This window comes from Embiotoca jacksoni, unplaced genomic scaffold, assembly GCF_022577435.1.
Source record: "Embiotoca jacksoni isolate LCO1_2020_lvr unplaced genomic scaffold, fEmbJac1.0.p SCAF_9, whole genome shotgun sequence".
Lineage (NCBI taxonomy): Eukaryota > Metazoa > Chordata > Actinopteri > Embiotocidae > Embiotoca > Embiotoca jacksoni.
In genome coordinates, this window is record NW_027185447.1 from 3,098,267 (window position 1) to 3,117,377 (window position 19,111).

Below are 19,111 nucleotides of genomic sequence, written 5' to 3' on the forward strand. Positions count from 1 at the left end.
GCTAAATAAGGATAAAGTGTCAAGCTTTGTTTCTGCTTTATATTTGTGATATTCTGTCAATTCCACCTGCACCGCCGTTCACAGCTCTGTGCTTCCAGACATTACATAATTTTATATAATTGAAAGGTTTTAGGTTTCTTTCATAGTTTTTAAGTCATGCACACACAAGTGACCAGTCCACAAACAACAACAAAAATACAGTTGCAGTGATGATATATATGTCAAGGTTCACTTTCTGAAACACATCTGAAAAAGTGTAACTCTTACATCATCATATAAGGAGAAACGAATGAAAAAAAGGACATTGTCTTCCCATACACACACGTTTCCTCACAGATATTAGATTTTTAGTTAAATTCTTCTTCGTGTGAGGCTAGTTTTCCATCAGTCAATATGTTCTTAATTTAGTTTTGTATGAATCATCGACAATCCATTGTTCATATTAAAATATTTGATTGTTTGACTGATTGATTTTTATTGTAGCGTCATGTAGTATAACCAAGCCAAACAGGCCGCCATTATTTAGAAGAAGAAACCAGAGCCAGAGTAGCAACATAAATTAAAAACAACACCAAACAAATAAACCATCCTGACCTTTTTTTCCACTCCCAAGTCACATAAGTCACGCAACCTGTTCTCCTTCTGGGTATTTTTAAGTCTGCCAACTTGGAGGGTCACAGGAAGGATTCTTGCTCTCAGCTGTGCAACTATATACGTTTCATATAGAGTCAGCTATTTCTACATTTCTAATTCATTATTAGTAAGTCAATGCACTCATGCTTGGGCATTATCATGTATGTCAAATTGCAAAGAGTAGGGTACTCCAATGATTTACTATAGCACCTCTATAAAGTTAAAAATTTCTACAATACAGATGAAAATAAGTTGAAAAGAGAACTGTCAATGGTCAACAATCAAAGTGTTTGGAACTGACTCTGAAATATCTTTACTTAGAGGCAGATACAGACGCCGGCATAAAAGCATCACTCCATTGTGCTACAAGTGGTCAAAACCTCCACAGGGTATCTTTAAGGCAAATATACAGGTCTTTAAAGACTTACAGACTGTAGTTCAGGGTTGTTAAATGCTACCTTCTCCTTACTGTACTCTACACTGTATTGTCAATGTTATTTACCATCTATAAACATGCCAAAACATCATCATCCTTGTCTTTTCCAGACAGTTCATTTCCTGTCCATGTTGAAAAGGGAAGCGCCATAAAGATCAAGTCAAAACTGACAGGAATGTCCCGTTTCAGTAATGTCTCCGTTACCGTCCCTGTATCACAGAATACACACTTCATCTATTTTGCATGGCACACAGCACCACAGAAATCACGCCTGATATATTGTCTCAGTGGCCAAGGCATACTCTGGCACCCCGCAAACCCCACAACTATCCGTTTGGCCTCCTCTGCGAAGGTGTCTTCTTTAAGTTGGCAGGACAGGCAACTCCTCGGGGGAGTTGGGATGAGATAGAAATTCCACTGAGATGAGACTCCAGACAGCCTCCTGATGTTTGCAGACGTATTATTTCACCCCCATCTAATGGTTAGCACGTTACAAATTTAAAAACAGAAGACAAACGAGAAGCATGAACTGTGCAGATGTTACTAAGATGTCACACAGACACACCACATGTGGAATTAGAATTGTTTCAACCATCAGCGAACAGTGCAAGGACCAAATTCACCGTTGGGCTTGTATCTTCCGCAAACTCCCAACTGCAATGATCATATTGAGTTTGTTCCAATAGTTTTTCTCTGCAGTGTTTATGTGCTGTATTAGTTAATTAGTTAGTTAATTAGCCCCAGGAAAGCCACAAGAATACCACTTCATTTTGCTGCTCTTCAGGTTGACAGTGCACCGTTTAAAGTACTTAAAAAAGTACAATACATGTGTAATGGAAAAATGTTAAGCCTTTACACATGTACACAACATATTCAGACGTGGCCTGAACATTTCTTTCCACTTAATGCAAACTGTATTTTGGTCTAATTTTATCCCGAAGGTTTCACTAAGCCGGTTTCTCCTTGTATCGACGACCCTTTGAAACCTGATGCTGAAAAGCTCAGTGGAAAAAATGCTTGCCTCAACCTTTGTCAAAAAAAGGTAGAATCAAGAGAACACTCAACCGACAATTAAGAGTACTTAGTGACTTCACACAATTCTTGGCATGTGAAGAGCTCATTTACGGAAGAAATGGTCAGCCCCGAGGACATAGTAGAAATCTGTCATGAAGTGGTAAGTAAAGTGTGAAAACAGGTGAAAGAAATTATCTGCAGCTGTTCTAAAGCACAAAACAGGTATTTAAATGTTTCTCTAGTGTTTCAAGTGTTTCTGTATTGCTTAAATGAATTTAAATGAAATACAGTTGAAGCGTTTTCGCAGTTCACCATAATAACGGTGCAACAAGTTCAGACAGTAGCCTTTGATGTGCTTTCTCAACCCCTTGCGTGGCTCTTCCAGGCAGAGGCAACAATACATTACTGCCCAGAAACCTTCAACACCTGACAAAGAGAGCAAAAACGTGGGCAGAATTTCTCCAGAATGAGTGAAAGTCAGATGAGGGAGGGTGCCACGAGGGAGGAGGAATGAGACATGTCCTCCACCCAGGAGGTTGGAGAGGGTCAGCACGTTGACGGGTGTGTACCAGGAAAGAGGGGGCGGACCCACATGCAAAATATTTAAGGTGCTCAGGCAGAGGAGGGCTTCACTGAGGAAATCAGACAGAGCCTGGGTGAAAGGAGAGCGAGCTCCAACTCTACTGGTCAACACTTCTGTTCGCTGCTCGTGCCTTTTTCCATCTGCAGGGACTGACTGCTTTGCACCAAGAGAAATCAAGAAGACCTCTGTGAAGATCTCCAACTCTTGCATCTAAATATGGCAAAAATAAATTTGATGTTAGTAGCTTTCTGGGTGGCACTGCTCTTTTTAGCTGAGACGTGGGCCCAGAACCCCAAGAAGAGGATGGCACCTCCGAAGCCTCCCAAGGCTCAGTGCTGCGACGAGGTGCGCTCGCTCAAAGTTCAGGTGGCCAATCTGACCAGCATCCTCGAGGAGCTGAGTCGCAAGCAGGAGACCGACTTGCTGAACGTTGTGAGGCAAATAATGGAGCTGGACCAGCAGAACCGACAGCAAGAATCCAGAGTCACAGAGGCAGAGAGCAAGTACTCAGAGATCAACAACCGAGTGGAGATCATGCAGCTGCAGACCCTCCAGTCTGCTACTCAGACCTCATCAGGTGAGCATCAACACTCTGCTGCAGCTGTTAACAGAGACGGAATTAAATCACACACAAGCTTAAGTTTTGTATTCAGCTTGTATCAGTAGATCTAAAAAGATTGTACAAATAAGTTTAATTAGAAGTTCGAAGTAATTTCCATGATAAAAAAAAATAGTCCTGGACTGAGGTTATAAAATGGGCACACATGGCAAACGTTATCCATCACAGATTCCAGCACACCTTGACCTGTCTCTTACTCTCTCTGGCCTGTTGAACAGCTGCTGAAAAAAAAAAATCCCATTCTTGTAAATGGAAATTTAAAACAAACCTTTTGTCTGCCTATCTTTTCAGCCCTTTTCAATTATGTCTAGAATTGAGTTTAGTTTTAATACATTGCTTATTTTTGAACAAAACCAACTCAATCTGCTGTGAGAATCCAAAGTAATCATTTTACTGGGTGTACAATTCCCAAATAAAACAACTGTTCTGCACGCACAAAATTATATCTTTATCTTAAGATGCAAACCAGTATAATCAGCCTGGTCCGTTGCTTTGTGGGTGCCAGACAGCTGCTGTGAATCAGTTGCGAGGCAGGTTACAGTGTGCACACTAAGGTGCGCTGCCCGACAGCAGTAAAAAGCCTCAATTTGGAGCCGCTGAGTCCCATCTGCACAGCTGTCAATACAGAGCTGCATCAAAGCCACATCATCGCCACCATTCAACTCAACTCAACTTTAACACAACACTAATCAGCGCTGGCTTCCGAAGAGTGGTTAACCAGGCATTACGTTGTTTATTATTTCAATATCTTAACTGTGTGGTCTAACAGGGCCACATTTATGACACTAGCAAAGAGAACACAGAGACCCTTTTTAAAACTTTGGGTAATCAGAGAGACGAGAGCAGAACAGGAAGGGATGCAAAGATTAGAAAAAAGTATTGGGCTCATTGCTCCACAGTGATCTCATAGACCTATTCATGGCATCACCATACTGTACAGGGATATGGGGGGACATACAGTGCATATTGCCTTCTGTTTTGATTTCTTTTGCTTTTAGTCAGGGGTAAAAGGTCCTTTTTTCATCTGTCCAATCACTCACATAGCCATTAAGCTGTATTTTATTTAATTCGCTTTTTTGCTCATAAAACTACATATGGTTAAAGTATAATTTCATATATCCTTTTTTTCCCAGATGCCATATATGACTGTGCATCACTCTACAGCAAGAACTACAAGATCTCTGGCGAATACAAACTGCCCAAAGATGAATTTCTGGGTACACCCGAGCTCAGCGTAAGTTCAGTCTTCAATGTCTTCTTTGTTTACTTTTTGGTAAAGCATTGTGAGCTTTCCCTCTTCTCTGCTTTCTTTTATAATCTGGTAAATGAGTGTTATTTTTTTGGTTTCAGGTCTTCTGTGATATGGAGACAAACGGAGGTGGCTGGACTCTGATTCAAAGGCGCAAGGTTGGCCTAACATCCTTCAACCGCGACTGGAAGCAGTACAAAAGTGGATTTGGATCCATCCGCGGAGACTTCTGGCTGGGCAATGACCACATCTTCCGCCTGACAAGGCAGCCCACTACGCTCAGGATCGAGATGGAGGTACGTGTTGGAAAGCATGTAGGCTTGGGTTTAAGACGCTAAAGAGCCAGAATACACAAACCATGCATAAACCTTTCAACAGCCAGGAGTAAAAAGGCATAAACACACACAGAACCACTTTATACCGACTTGTACTGAGCAAAAGAAAATTAATAATAAATCAGAATAAATAACTGTCCCTCTCTAAATCATCTTATATGGGTTTTCCAATGCAGGACTGGCAAGGAGCGACACGCTACGCTGAGTATGGCTTTTTCACTGTGGGTAATGAGCTCAATAGCTACAAGCTCTTCCTTGCCAACTACAGTGGAAACGCTGGCGACTCCTTGCGCTACCACAACAACACCAACTTCAGCACCATCAACAAGGACAACGACAAGTGTGTGGATGATTGTGCTTCCCTGCGCAAAGGTAAATAACGAGAGCAAACCCAGTCAAAACAATCCATGAGGTCATTTACGGTAGATAATACAGTTAGATATTTCCACAGTCTAATTCTATTCCCTCGCCTCCTCCCAGGTGGTTACTGGTACAACTGCTGCACCGACTCGAACTTGAACGGCATCTTTTACCGCTACGGAGAGCACACAAAGAATTCAGATGGGATCACTTGGTATGGCTGGCACGGGCCCAACTACTCCCTCAAGAAAGTGGAGATGAAGGTCCGGCCAGCGGGATTTCAACCATAAGTGCTTCAGCTGTGGGTCCTGGATCAAGATCATACGCATGAATGCTGAGAGATCTGACTAATACCTGCTCAACCAAAATTGGGTGGCTTTCCCTTGACGGCGAAAGGAATGAAATTGCTGTTTGTGATGGTCTGGTTGAATCTCAGTCAGATGAATGTGTATCGTTTTTGCCGTGTATGATTGTAAATTGTAGTTTGTTTTGTGTATTTATCAGTAAAATATTTTATTTTTTAAAAGCTTTGATAGACGCTCCTTTACCACTGACCCCTATGGGTAACTGGACTTTCTTTCATTTGTCTCCAAAGTGTTTCTAGTTAACACCAGCAAGAGTCAGTCCAGACTGGTCTGGTTCAGCTATAAATCATTAAGGACTGTTACAAACTAATTAAAGAGGATGTCTGTGAGTTGCTGGGATGGGACCAACCACCAAAGGTATTTCCTATAAATTACGCTGCATTTTCTGTTGTAAAACCCAAACCCTTCATGATGGGAATGTGTAACTTGTAAAATGTGTACAGCTATGTAATTATGTTGTTTTATGTGATAGAAAATAAAAAATATTTTTTAAAGGAAACATACCTGTCTCAAACCAAATTATACTTTTTACTTCACTGGATAAATAGCTTAGTTATAAGGTGGAAAACTCAAAGGAGTCTGAAAACAAGTCAAGGTCTTGTGTCCATTCATGTCTAATAATGGCTACATATTTGACTTGAGTCACCGACCTCTGACTCTGAGATCATCTCCTGACATCCCATTCAAAGGTCACCTGGTATTTTAGCCAAATGCAGGACTGAAGACCACACACACACACTCTACTCTTCCATCTACTTAAACATCTCTATGTTTGCTACCTTAAAACCAATGACAGCATTTTTCTATGCTTAGAACCAACAAAGAATTCCTTAAAGCATTAAAATACCTACAAACTGAGCTCACTGCCTATTCAGGCTCAGAGGTCTGCTGATGCAGATTCTCCTCCTTTCACTAGGTGACACCTTCGGTCAGTGTAAACATCTAATTAAAGCTGGACATTTATCTCTTCCCTTTAGAAGAAGTGACCGCAGCAGAATAAAGGGCACTTGAAAAAGACCTTCGGATGGTGACAAATGACAAGGTCTTTCTATTTCAAGGGTCCAAAGTATTCAAACATGTGCCCCCAACAACAAAAGCAGACCTTAAACAGCGGTGGACAACGTAAGTGCAAGTAGAGGCCGGTTACTATTGAAGTAACCTCTGTTTACATAGAGCGAGTTCTAATGGCTGCCATGCTTTGTTTAGGAAACCCAGCTGCTGCACATGGCATGGATAGTTTTTCCAGTGATGCCTCAAGGGGCAGCTTTAAGTTAATCAAGATACTGCCTGAATGGGACTTGACCTTTGAAAACTATGGTGTGAAAATGGATTTGACTATCAAAATATTTTAATACAGTATGTCAAGTTTACCTCAATTTAACCTAAAAAGTTATTTCAGATTCTATATTATATTATAAAATGTTGAACTCCAGTCATCCTGGCTTTGTTATTATGAATTGGAACACAATGATTAAACAAATACCACTGTACCTTTGGAAGAGTAGTAGCAGAGCAGCTTTGCGAGACCACAGTTTTCCAGTTTGTTAAACTGAACTGCATTAGATTGTTGTTCTAACACTTAGTAACAGAACAGCGCAGTAGTAGTATAAATAGTCGTATCATTATGTAGTACAATATACAATATGATGTGTTCCATCTGTTATTTTCCTCAGACCAGTTAAAGTCACACATCTAACGCAGTCATAACAAAATCAAAGTATCCTCTGGTTAACAAAGCTAGTACATATCAGGGTGGCTGGATTTCATCCCATTGTATGTGTTTCTGTTGTTGTCTCCACCCCCTCTACTCAAGACATTAAGTCCATTTGAGCAGTTGAGAGGTAAAATAAGATAATGCACAAGAGCCACACTGGTTGGCGTGCAGAGGATGAGATTTTGCTTAACAGCTTGCAGGCCTCTGTACATCTGAACACACTCAAATTTATTTAAAATTCCATTTCCAAGCATTACCATGGTGCACGGTAACGTTATGGCTACACATATATTATTAACACATGGACCAGATGCAAAAAGGCCCCGCTCCAGTTGCTCCAGTGGTGATGGGAGCACAAAATCCTTATTTAGACTGTAAATTAACACTTCACTTTTACAGACCTGTATGACACCCAGCACACAGTTTTCACCCCAATCATCACACTCCACCAGATATTGTCAAATAAAGCAAGATTTTCAAAAATAAAATGAACAAAACAGAACCAGATGACTTCATACGAATGCATTTGAAGACACTGCATGATGATCGAATAACATCACAGGCCAATTGCCCAATTAGCAGCGTTCCTCTGTTGTTAGGAATAATGGGGAAAATGTGACCAATTTCCTGGCTAAATCCAAAACTATGGGGCCTGTGAATATATTTAAACCACAAACTAATCCTTTTGATTTTCTTAAAATGCCTCACACATTATTCGGACCAGTTACAACTCGTAAAATTTGTACAATTATGACTGTCATTAATTTAGATTTAAAACCCTGAGCTTTAACTGAGGATCCAAACGAGAGAACAAAAAGAAAAATTCCTGAAATAATGACAGTCATCCACAAACACAACTTTAGTACTCATCTGGTACTCAAATAGCAATGACGATGCCAGCTCATCATCAAAACCTGTGCATCAGATATTAATAAATTTATATTTTTTCTAATACAGCCAAGACTCAGTAAAACCCAGCTTTCGGAGAGCTTTTTTTTTTGCACACTAGCAAAGCGTCTAGATCTTTTTTATGGGAAATCCTGGAGAGGTGAGAACCAGATGGGGATACTGAAAACACCAGAGTGCCGGCTCCCATCATTCATCATCATCAAGGCTCCTGAGAAATTGAAAACAGGCCCCCGAGAAACACAAGTCCAGACACTCGTAGATGAAAAGGAGGCAAGCATCCAATTAGATGCCTGGAAAACAGATTTCTCCGTGCTATGCCAAAGGCATAGAAATAAAGAAGGATGAGAAAACGGGATGGAAAAGATGACAGAAGATATCAAAGGGTTATGGGACAGGAGGATATGCATAATGTCATTTTTCTATCAACTTATGAGGTAAAAAATTGACTGTGAGTGGGTAGTATAACTGTTTGTTTTAAGCCATAACTTTTAATGCGATAACAGTTCATCACTGAGGACTGTTGAATAACGCACCAAACAAAAGGTGAGGTGGAATATTAAATACTCAGAGCTCATTTGCTGTTTTCAGTCAGATAAAATGATGAAGAAAGCTGGAGATCAACACCTCACAGTTTATAAAGGCCGTAGTTGTTTCCCTTAAAAAAAAAACCCGTTTTGTTCTTTGGAGATTTTCAGACCACCTACCTGATAAGAGATTCCAGGATGAGAGGAGAAGGACCTTTTTGGAACTCCAGCTCTTTGTAATGCAGCGCCTTGGCGTAGGCACGACATTTAGCAGCTCTCTCGCCGAGCAGCACAATGCCGTTATCGTCTCTGAGGGGCAGAGGGCCCTGTGGAAGGAAACACCAGCATGAAACCAAACCAAATCGAACCAAAGCTATTTTTCCTAAATAAAACTAAACAGTTGCCTGTAATTTGTAAGATTTGCACTGTCAAACGTCACTGTTCTTTCCACTGGCTCATAATAGGACACTTGATATGTGTCTTTACTGAGGCCTCACAGCAAGGGGTCCATGTTGAAATGCTATATTATGACCCAACCATGACTGTGTCAAAACTCAAAGCAACCGTACTGTCACCAATTAACTCAACATGTGGTCAAACAGTGGAAGAGAGAGGAATTCTCATCTTGAGACCCATATATAAGCCTCTGGGAGCCTACGGACTTACATGGATGCAAACCTATTCAGACCACTTCACTTTTTGCACACTTTATTGGGCTGTCAATTTCATTTTAAATGGATAAAATTGACATTCATGCAGATCAGTTTAGAGTTTTACCCACTTAAAATGAAAACGACAACACAATTAAGTGTGCAAAAAGTAAGTACATCTGAATACTGTCTTAATGTGATATCATGTTATAGTTGAGTCTCCAGCTGTGGTGAAGAATATCAAAACCTTGTACTTTTTAGATGGCAGTTTAAGATGAGCCTGTATGAGCCCTTTAGGCATCTAAATACTGGCTAATACCAAAAACCTTGAATTTAGAAGGATTTGAATGAAATTTAGAAAATGCAGCAATTTTATTATGTATCCCAGTGACTCCAGTGTTTAATGTAGTTCACTGCTCACCTTGTCACTGTGCTCCATGAACTCCGCCAAGTTAAGCAGCGTCTGCGTGACCTCGGCAATGTCTTGGGAGGTGAGAGCTAACTCGATGCTGCGGATGAGCTCGTCCTGCTGGTCCTCACTCAGCTCAGACCAACAGGACAGGAAGGCGGCGTTGAACAGGTCTCTGGACAACAGAAACCACATTTACACATTATAACCAACATAAACAATGTATGACAAGACATTACAATTTGGATATTTTACATAAACAGGCACCAGTTGCTGGAGTTTCCACAGCATGTAAATAAGTGTACAACCAAATAAAATATGAATGTATAGCTTTAAAGAGCTCAAAGTTTATAGATGAGACAGCATTTTAGTATGTTTTGGTACCTATCTGCTTCACGTGTACTGTTACACACAGTCCCATCTGGCCCCATCAAGTACATTCCGTCTTGTACGGCTAGTAACAGCAGTTCCACAACAGCTGTTGTTTTGGTGCTTACACAACAGTTGTGGTGTGAGCTACAAAGACCGAGTTTCAATTTCTTTTATGTCTCTAAGTTATAGGGACTTATGTGAACGTTTTTAGCTTTTGTGGTTTATCAGGGTTCAGCAGTATTAAAGAACTGACTGACGAAAAAAAATAAAGAAGGAACAGAAGGATAGAGGAGGAAGTGTGCTGGAAAAGTAGACATGACGCAGTGCTGTACCTGGCGAGAGGGATGTAGGTCTGAGCCAGCGACCAGCAGGATCGCAGCGCTGGCGAGGACGACTCTTTGAGCAGGACGACACTCAAGCGTCTCAGCCACTCCAGCCAGTCATCTTTGGACACCTTCCTGGCTGCTCCCCAAGCCTGTGTACAGAACAGAAATCCTCCACTTTAGAGGCCACTGTGAACCTTGAGGGAGCAACAGGTTCTCCAGACTTGAGTGTCACGGGTTATGTGTGTGGGATGATCTGGCTGAGACGCACACATTCAACTTTTACTAATAGTCATCAAATGTCACAAAGAGTTCAACAGCATTGGACCAAAAGATTGTAGTGTTTTTGTTTTTGATTACGGTAGTGGAGTGGACTGCATAATGTGTCAAGTCAACACGTCAAATCTTCGGTAGGTATTTAAACCCCAGCATAAAACTCACAGTATTTTCATACTCATCAAGCCATTCAGTGGCCCTTTTTGATCTACAAAGAAGCATCTGTATTTATTGTGTTCTTTTACTCTTTTGATGAGGTTTTCTCTCAAATGTATTGACAGTCTGTTGATTCATATGTCATCACCACAATTCAACTTTGGACTTGTACTCAGGGCTGTTTACGGCAACACCAGCAACAAAGCCAGTGAAACAAACACTGAGCTCGTGTGTTATTTTTCACCACGGAAGTATGAATCAGGAAAAAATTCCAGTTATTCCCTCTGACCTTCTGAAGTGCAGTAGTGCTGACATGCAGCTTCTTCATAGGCCCTGCCTCCACTGGCCCGCTGACCAGAGCATCGCCGTGGTTACCGCGAAGATGGCGATGTTGGAAGATTAGAGGGTCCTCTTCCTCTTCTGCCAGAGTATAGCCCTATTATGGACACAGGGACACACACACCACACCACACCCCCCCACACACGCACGCACGCACGCACGCACGCACGCGCACACACACACACACACACACACACACACACACACACACACACACACACACACACACACACACACGTTTTATGAATGTGGAAGTGCATTTCCTTCCTGAGGGACTGTTGACAAACAGTGCATGGAAAGGACTTGCTCATTGTGCATTGTACGTTTGTTATTTTGTGATTATGTAATGTACACCGCTTGACCATGTGTGGTGATTTTGTGTCATGAAGGGTTATAATACTCTGACCTGACTGGGTAAGAGGCAAAGAACAATGCACGTGTTCATAAATTCAGGGGACATGTTGGAAATGTGTGATTTGATTAATCTGGACACAGTGGAGAGTCTCACCTTAACAATGCGACATATGAGTATATCATAACGCTGGTGGTTGATCCTGTGCTTCAGCATCACTTTGTTCACCATGGGGATGAAGATCTGGTACTGAAAATAAGAGGGAAGGAACGGAGAGTAAATAAAAGGGTGCATGTGTGTTTTATGTGGTTCAGCATTGCTATTTTTTTTCCCTTCACCATAAAGTAAATAACTGGGTATCCAGCACTTGTATTTAACTTCCGTGAGTCTAAGATCAAAAGCTCCCCCTACACTTGTTGCCAGACATGGCTGCACGTGGGCCAGTGGTTCTGAAAACGATACAACGGTGTAGGGATAAGGGAGGAGAGGCAGGCGTAAATGTGACCTCATCCGCTCTCATAAACACCACCCCCTGCCGTCAAATGGCCTATGACATCAGCAGTCTGGCAGGAAGTAATAAAGACTTTGGGGTGGGGGTTACCAAAAGGCAGTTCATTTGAAGCCAACAGTAGGGAGGCTGGAAGTGGTCTACTGAATAATAGCTACATCTAAAAGAAGCCAGAGGGAGAAGTGTGGCTACCTTCTTGCCCAGCTGGAACACGAGCGAGGACAGGGTGTCCATGGAGGTGGAACGCAGCTCAGGCGTGCTGTCAAGAGTCCTAACAATTGGGTGGATAATGCGTGAGGCATAGTCTGTGAAGTCCAGGGACTCTGTCAGCCGGTCAAGTGTCTCCAAGGCAACCCTGAGCGACAAAGGACAAACAGAAAATGCTCAGCTTCACTTAAAAAATTTAAGACACAGAGACAGGTCCAAAAGCCCTTAAAGGCAGACAAGAAGAAATGTGAAAAGGTTGAAGAATTTGCCAGTTAGAAAAAAGAAAAAAGAAAAAAGGACATAAAACAATTCCTGTAAAACCAGTGAACCCCTTTTTTTTTTGCTCATATCACAAAGCTGGTCTACTTTTCTCCTTCGGTGGTGCAGATGTAAATAATTGAAATCATATTTTTGCTGAATCAATAAATTCCATTGAGAAAATAAGTGAGAATGATTTTGAACTTCACACGAGATCCCTCTCTAAAACTACATGAGCACGTGTGGTACTGACTTGCGGGCCTGCAGGGGAACATCAGGGGCATCAAACAGCTTGACAATGGGAGGCAGCAGCAAGTGGAGGTAGTCGTCTAAGTTGGCACCAAACAGCTGAATGGCATTGAGAAGCTGAAAAGGAGAGCACACATTGCTTAATCCCACGTACCGCAACACAGAAGCCATAAGCCGTTTTAATGAGCTTGTTATGGCTAACGGTTTTCTTCAGGAGCTCTAAAAGAAAAAGCGGATGGTGTTTTATTTCAGCGAGGTGCTGGCACACATGCAAGCCTTCCAGGAAAATTGTGAGTGACGAGGAATGAATGAGTGAGTGAATATCTTATTAGCAGGTCACTTCACAGGATATGGATCATAAAATTAAACACAAAGTACATGAGAACTACAAATATGGCACATATTAAATACTAAACAGAAACACACAATGTGGGGAGTTCTGCCAGGCCAGCAGTTATATACATGAATGGATAATACCCAACAAGTTATATGTTCCATGCCATATGTAACTTTGATCTCACTTCCCTGTTTTAAATATCTTAATTCATATTGCTTGTGTTGCTAAGTAGCATCTGACTGCACCCCAGACATGTCAATCAAGTCAGGTACGCCACCAAACATACCTCTGTTTGAGGCCAAATATGGATGGGTGGATAGGCGGATAGACGGATAGATGGATAGATAGGTAGGTAGAAAAATGGAAAATGTACATTATATACAACTTGTATACAAATAAAACTAGAATAATATTAAATTAAACTAAACTAACTAACCAATATCTAATTAATCATGGAATTCTTTTCAGATGGACCACCAAAACACAGGTCAGAAGGAGTCAATTCAGCTAATGACACTTTAAGAACCTGTGGAAAAAATGAATTTATTTTTCACGAGAGAAATTGGGGCTTTTTGAATGTGAATCTAATAGAGCCAGAGGTTTTTGGGGGCCAGCACCGAGTGGCTGTGTGTGATATTACACTTTAATGCACAGTGCTAAGGTTATATAGGACTCTTTTTCTCAAAACAAGCCTCCACTGCAACTGAGAAGCTTTTGTTAGTTGGTGGTGGTTACCCAAATAACTGTTGCTTAAAGCTCTTTCCTGTAGTTGCCTTTCCCTTCAGTTTGATGCTGAAGTAATTTTGATCAGCGAAGCATCAACTGTCATAGACGTCCAATTAAATTGATAATTTTACTAAAAGTTAAACAACACTTTTCTAACCAATCAGCCACTAATGACCATTGAATTACTCGTGCATGAATACATTTCTATAAGAATCTGGTGGTGCTCGAATGTTAAAATCCTGTACAATATATTCATAACATCCCAATGACTGAAATGACTAGCTTAGCTGATATGGAAAAAAAGTAATGGAAGCTTGTATTGGGATAATAAATTTGTGTTTTTATTATTAGAGAGAACTAAAGTATTCACATATTTCCTAGTTCAAATTTCTAATTGAGTTCTGTCTTCATTGAATGAGATCTTCCTCTCATCATTAGTCAATATAATCACAATGTATACATTTTTTCTCAGCTTTGGAAATGCTACATGCATTTAATGGTGTGACACCAAATCAGACAGTGACACAGGCACTTTGAAGCTATGTGAATATCTATCCATCCATCCATTAGCTATACCCGCTTTATCCTGAACAGGGTCTCGGGGGGGGGGGGGGGCTGGAGCCTATCCCAGCTCACTTTGGGCAAAGGCAGGTTACACCCTAGACAGGTCGCCAGACTATCACAGGGCCAACACTTACACACAGACGGAAACAAAGACCATTCACACCTAAGAGCAATTTGCAGAACCATCAATTAACCTGAGGTGCATGTTTTTGGATGGTGGGAGGAAACAGAAGGCCCAGGCCCAGATTCGAACCCAGAACCTTTTTGCTGTGGTCACTACGCTTGCAGGACTTAATGTCAGCTGTCTACAAGGTATCTTAAATACAAACATCAATAACAACTAAGAGCTGTTTTTTTTAGAAGGTTTTCTCTAGTTTGGTCTGACGGTAAACATCCTGGGGTGTGGAGCATGTGTGCACAGGGTGGGTGGATGCATGGTGGTCTTAAAAGGATGACGTATGTTACAGGCAACAAACTCCCCCCAGCTCCCAACACACATCATGAGATCTTTCCCGCACCTCCACCCCATGTCTAATGTGCACATGGCGAGACAGCAGGAAGCTGAGGTGGAGGTGGAGGTGGAGGTGGAGGTGGAGGGGTGGGGTGTGTGTGTGTGTGTGTGTGTGTGTGTGTGTGTGTGTGTGTGTGTGTGTGTGTGTGTGTGTGTGTGTGTGTGTGTGTGTGTGGTGGTGGTGGTGGTGGGGGCTTGCTGGGCAGAACAGCTTCTTGAAATGATGGAAGTATGTTTTTCTTTTCTTCTCCTTTGGACCAGAGGGTAACCCGATTCCAACTTCCCTCGTTTCATGACCCCCATCCTGTGTTTAAGATTAGATTCCAGACCCAGACCCGAGCTATAGACTATCCAGATTGTGGTCTGTTGGATTATCTAATACTGCAGACTTTGAAACAAAACAGCACCGGAGTAGAAAGGACTAGATGACTGTACTCCTTATGATTCTGTCTTTGTGGTCTCTGCCCAAACCATGATTTAGAGTTTGAGGGAAAACCCTGACAACTACTGGCAGCAGCTGCTGAAACGGGAGAGTGTGTTAGTTACAGGTCTATGTTGTCTTTGAACTGCTGCATTACAAGCGAACGGCTTAGACCTACATGGTTTTGATGGATATTGATGGAAACCGCGAACACAAAACAGCACCTCAATAAGTCAACTGTGGGCTGAGCTCCTGGACTTTGTTGGACTGTGGAGTGACGGGAACGTTTTTAAAACACAAACTCTTCTTGGCAGTTCTTGTAAAATTCAGTTATCTGCTTAAATCAGACATGTGATCTTTTCAATCAAGTAAGTGAGCTTTGCTTTCTCCAGCAGATTTATGCCACACTACGTGTCACTTACTGTCAGTGCAGCTCTCATATGTCAAGCTGAGAGATCAACTCTGACCTCAAAAAAATCCATCGCATAACACATTACTCAGGGTCATGCTACACTGGGCCATGGATACTGCTGTTTTGCTACCATTACTAATTATGGGAACTAAACTGGAATTCTTCTCTATACCGCAACCTTATATTTGTTCGTGTTGGCAAATATTTCATGTTCAGTAATCCATATTTTAGTGGGGACTCAGCAAAAGTTGGCAACAACTAAAAGAACATCAAAAAGTCAAGAGTTTTTTTTTTGTTGTTTTTTTTTTCATTTGTACAGTTTCTCCTGTTCGGAGAGTTCTTATACTGCAGTCACACCAAAATTCAACACTTACTGGCATGGAGTGGCTAAAAGCAGGAGAAAGAGGAAGTAGCAAGGGTCAGATTTAAAAAGATACTGGTGTACTGTGGCATTTCTTGGCACACAGGTAATCAGTAACCATTAGTTAGTGGAAGAGTATTTCATTGACAGCAGGAATGTGTATCATGTAGTCCGTGAACGTGTGCCTGTACAAGGACCCGCACAATATCCTTGCTAGTGGTCAAAATTAGCTCAGGCTACCTTTACATCTCTGGTCAGTGTTTTGCTTTTATGTTGACAGAATGATTGATCACAAGGGGAGACCATATTGTATAATTCACTATAATATCAATATAATTATTATTTTTATAAAAAAAATGTAAATTGTGATAATGGAAATATTCCAATTTGCTGACGTCATACTGTTACACAGTATAACAGTATGAAAGCATCAACAACAAGCAAACGTGGCTCTAAGGTGGAGGGTCAGTAGTGTAGAAGTGTTTTTTTTTTACATACACAAAAAACCCACATATACAACAAATCACAGTCATATGTTAGTTTTTACCTGTTATGTTATTGGAATTAATATTTAAATATTTTTTTCAGTATTCGGGCATATCATTAAGGATATCATTATCCTAAAAATACCCTGAAATATTATTTTAAGGTCATATCACACCTGTTGGTCAGTGTGGTCATATTACTAAATGAGATCTAACTGATCAATCAACAAACGAGAGATCATTCCAACCTTTCTACTTTAATTTGTCAGTCATTCATTACCTGCTCAACATAAACAGTTCTCAAACCGTACTTTAATACTTTTAGAACTTAGTGGTTAACAAGAAAAGCAGTATATTAAAAATATGATTTTCAAACTGTGAAGAAATAAGCATGATAACGCACTAACAGTATCTGTTCTTGTTTGTCATAGGGGCTGTTTCCATTTATCTATTTCAACCCAGACATCTGGCCTGGCCGTGAGCGGATCAAATAGTGGCCAGCTTTAGGCCGAGTGTTTCCACCTTGCATCAACATGGTCCTGGGTGACCACCTGAGGTTGAATCTCACTTCCTCCGCTGTTTATGCAAATGAACACGTAGGCTACGTCACGAAAATATACAAGTAAATAAACACAAGAACAGGAACCTGAACATCAGAACCCCAATGATTCGGGTCAGATTAATTCATTGTCCCATCGCGTCTCCGCTGCTGTGGCTCAAAGGGGGCGGGGCTGTAGATCAAATGGGGCGTGGCCTCTCAGCTGTGTGTCTGATGTGTCGGAAATTACAGGAGATAAACTACAAGACAGATACATGAGAAGAGTTTATGCTACAGGTTAGGCTATCTATGACATATTTCACGTTTGGAAATGTCTGAACACTGGAGTTTGTAAATCTAATTCACATCCTGAAACTCAAAGTCCTGTTCGGCTCGTTAGATGAATTAATTATGAATTAATTATTGATCCACAGCGCGTCTCCGCTGCGTCTCTCCCACTGCTATGGATGATGTGTCAGAAATAACATACGATATTAACTAAAAGAAAAAATGATAAACCCAGAGGAGGTTTTGGTGAAACAAGCATCATGTGTTTTAATTCCCTAAATTAGCTGCTTCATAACGTCAGTTTGCAGTAAGTTTCTCCTGCTGTCAGTCGGCTACAGTTCAGCAGAATCACACAGAACATTGAATACAAATAAATGAAGAGCAGGCAGAGATCAGATCAGGTGAAAAGGCTGAATGGAGCAAAAACATCCAAAGCTAACAAACCTGCTTTAACGTGTCGGTAACTCACCGGAGCTCCGGGTCAGATACCAACTCAGGAACGTGGAGCTGCTTTTATTTGTATTTATATATCAAGAGTGCGTCAGCTGAGTAGTCGGTCTTACAATGCGTCCTCAGGATGAATTGTGTTTCCACTGCTAAACGAATGTGGACACATGCGTGCCAGACCACCTCCGAATGTGGTCTGAACAGATCAGACCTCAATGTTTCTTGGGTGTGTTTCCACCTGGACTTTTGCTGGCCACTTGTGGTCAGATCCAATATGTCCGGATTGAAATAGCCAGATGGAAACAGGGCCATACGGACACTTCTGCTACGACACGTTATCTCAGGTCCTTATCAAATGTATTCAAGCAAACTGAATTAATGTTAGGCAACTACACCAGAAAGAAAGAGCTGGAAATAAGGTTTGAACAAAGAGCCGTTCAACGATACAAGCTGATCATTAAGGAGTATCCAAACCAAGGTTTCTCTGATGCTGATATTCCCGATGCGACGGGCCACAGCAGGCAGTTTGGTCTGTTTTTATCTCAATTGTTTTTAAATGACTTCATTTCTTTTTTAATTTCAGAAAGTGCTGTGTACTCTGTCGAGCAAGCGTTCATGGCTTTCCAAGTAATATTCATTGTTTGTCAAGCCACTACTGAGGGTAGCGAAAGCACTTTTTAGACCACATTGTGACCACATCGATTTGTTCAATTAGATTTTTTTTCTGTTCATATTGCTTTTTTCATCACTGATTTACTTGGTGAGTTTTCTCATTTCCAAAATGTCATCACATCTGAAATTCTGATATGTTAAACTTCCATGTGTCACAGTTAATGACTCAACCTGTAATTCTGGAGATAAGAAATGCAGGTACATCCAGACAACTGAAAACTTTACTTCTATGGAAGGTTTTATTGCTTCGTCATCCATTATAAAAATGAAAAAATATGTTTTATGCCAAACAAATGCATTGGAAAAAATTAAAAGCTTAGAATTAGTTTTGATCAAATATGATTTTGTGTAATAAAAACACTGTAAATCAATCTGGGACTGGGCAGCTTTTCTCCTGCGCTCTGATTTCTGTATGTCGGGCTCTCAGAGTGCACACAATAAGAGACTGTGAGCTCATGAAAAACACCCAATAGTAGAAGCAGATAGTGATCTGCACTGCGCTGCACTC

At 41.1% G+C, this 19,111-nt stretch overlaps 2 protein-coding genes across 3 annotated transcripts in view; one reads left to right on the forward strand and one right to left on the reverse strand.

Moving 5' to 3' along the window:
• mtor (mechanistic target of rapamycin kinase) overlaps window positions 1-19,111 on the reverse strand; it is an 84,565-nt gene that overhangs the window by 48,477 nt on the left and 16,977 nt on the right. For both annotated transcript variants that reach the window (XM_069140227.1, XM_069140226.1), the window contains exons 22-28: window positions 12,846-12,958; window positions 12,320-12,482; window positions 11,776-11,868; window positions 11,217-11,363; window positions 10,505-10,647; window positions 9,813-9,975; window positions 8,922-9,067 (exon numbers count right to left, since the gene is read on the reverse strand). In XM_069140227.1, the coding sequence (XP_068996328.1) occupies window positions 8,922-9,067; window positions 9,813-9,975; window positions 10,505-10,647; window positions 11,217-11,363; window positions 11,776-11,868; window positions 12,320-12,482; window positions 12,846-12,958 (968 nt within the window). The remainder of the gene's footprint in view (window positions 1-8,921; window positions 9,068-9,812; window positions 9,976-10,504; window positions 10,648-11,216; window positions 11,364-11,775; window positions 11,869-12,319; window positions 12,483-12,845; window positions 12,959-19,111) is intronic.
• angptl7 (angiopoietin-like 7) lies at window positions 2,730-6,093 on the forward strand. Its single transcript, XM_069140816.1, has 5 exons — window positions 2,730-3,243; window positions 4,419-4,519; window positions 4,636-4,830; window positions 5,046-5,241; window positions 5,350-6,093. Exons 1-5 carry the CDS (start codon window positions 2,883-2,885, stop codon window positions 5,517-5,519), a joined length of 1,023 nt encoding a protein of 340 aa, XP_068996917.1. The 5' UTR covers window positions 2,730-2,882; the 3' UTR covers window positions 5,520-6,093.

Bases quoted from the DNA above. Each gene is read 5' to 3' on its own strand.
- angptl7 (XM_069140816.1), top strand. From the start codon at position 2,883: ATGGCAAAAATAAATTTGATGTTAGTAGCTTTCTGGGTGGCACTGCTC. The intron at 3,244-4,418 runs GTGAGCATCAAC...TTTTTTTCCCAG, and splicing joins TGCTACTCAGACCTCATCAG to ATGCCATATATGACTGTGCA. The intron at 5,242-5,349 runs GTAAATAACGAG...GCCTCCTCCCAG, and splicing joins TTGTGCTTCCCTGCGCAAAG to GTGGTTACTGGTACAACTGC.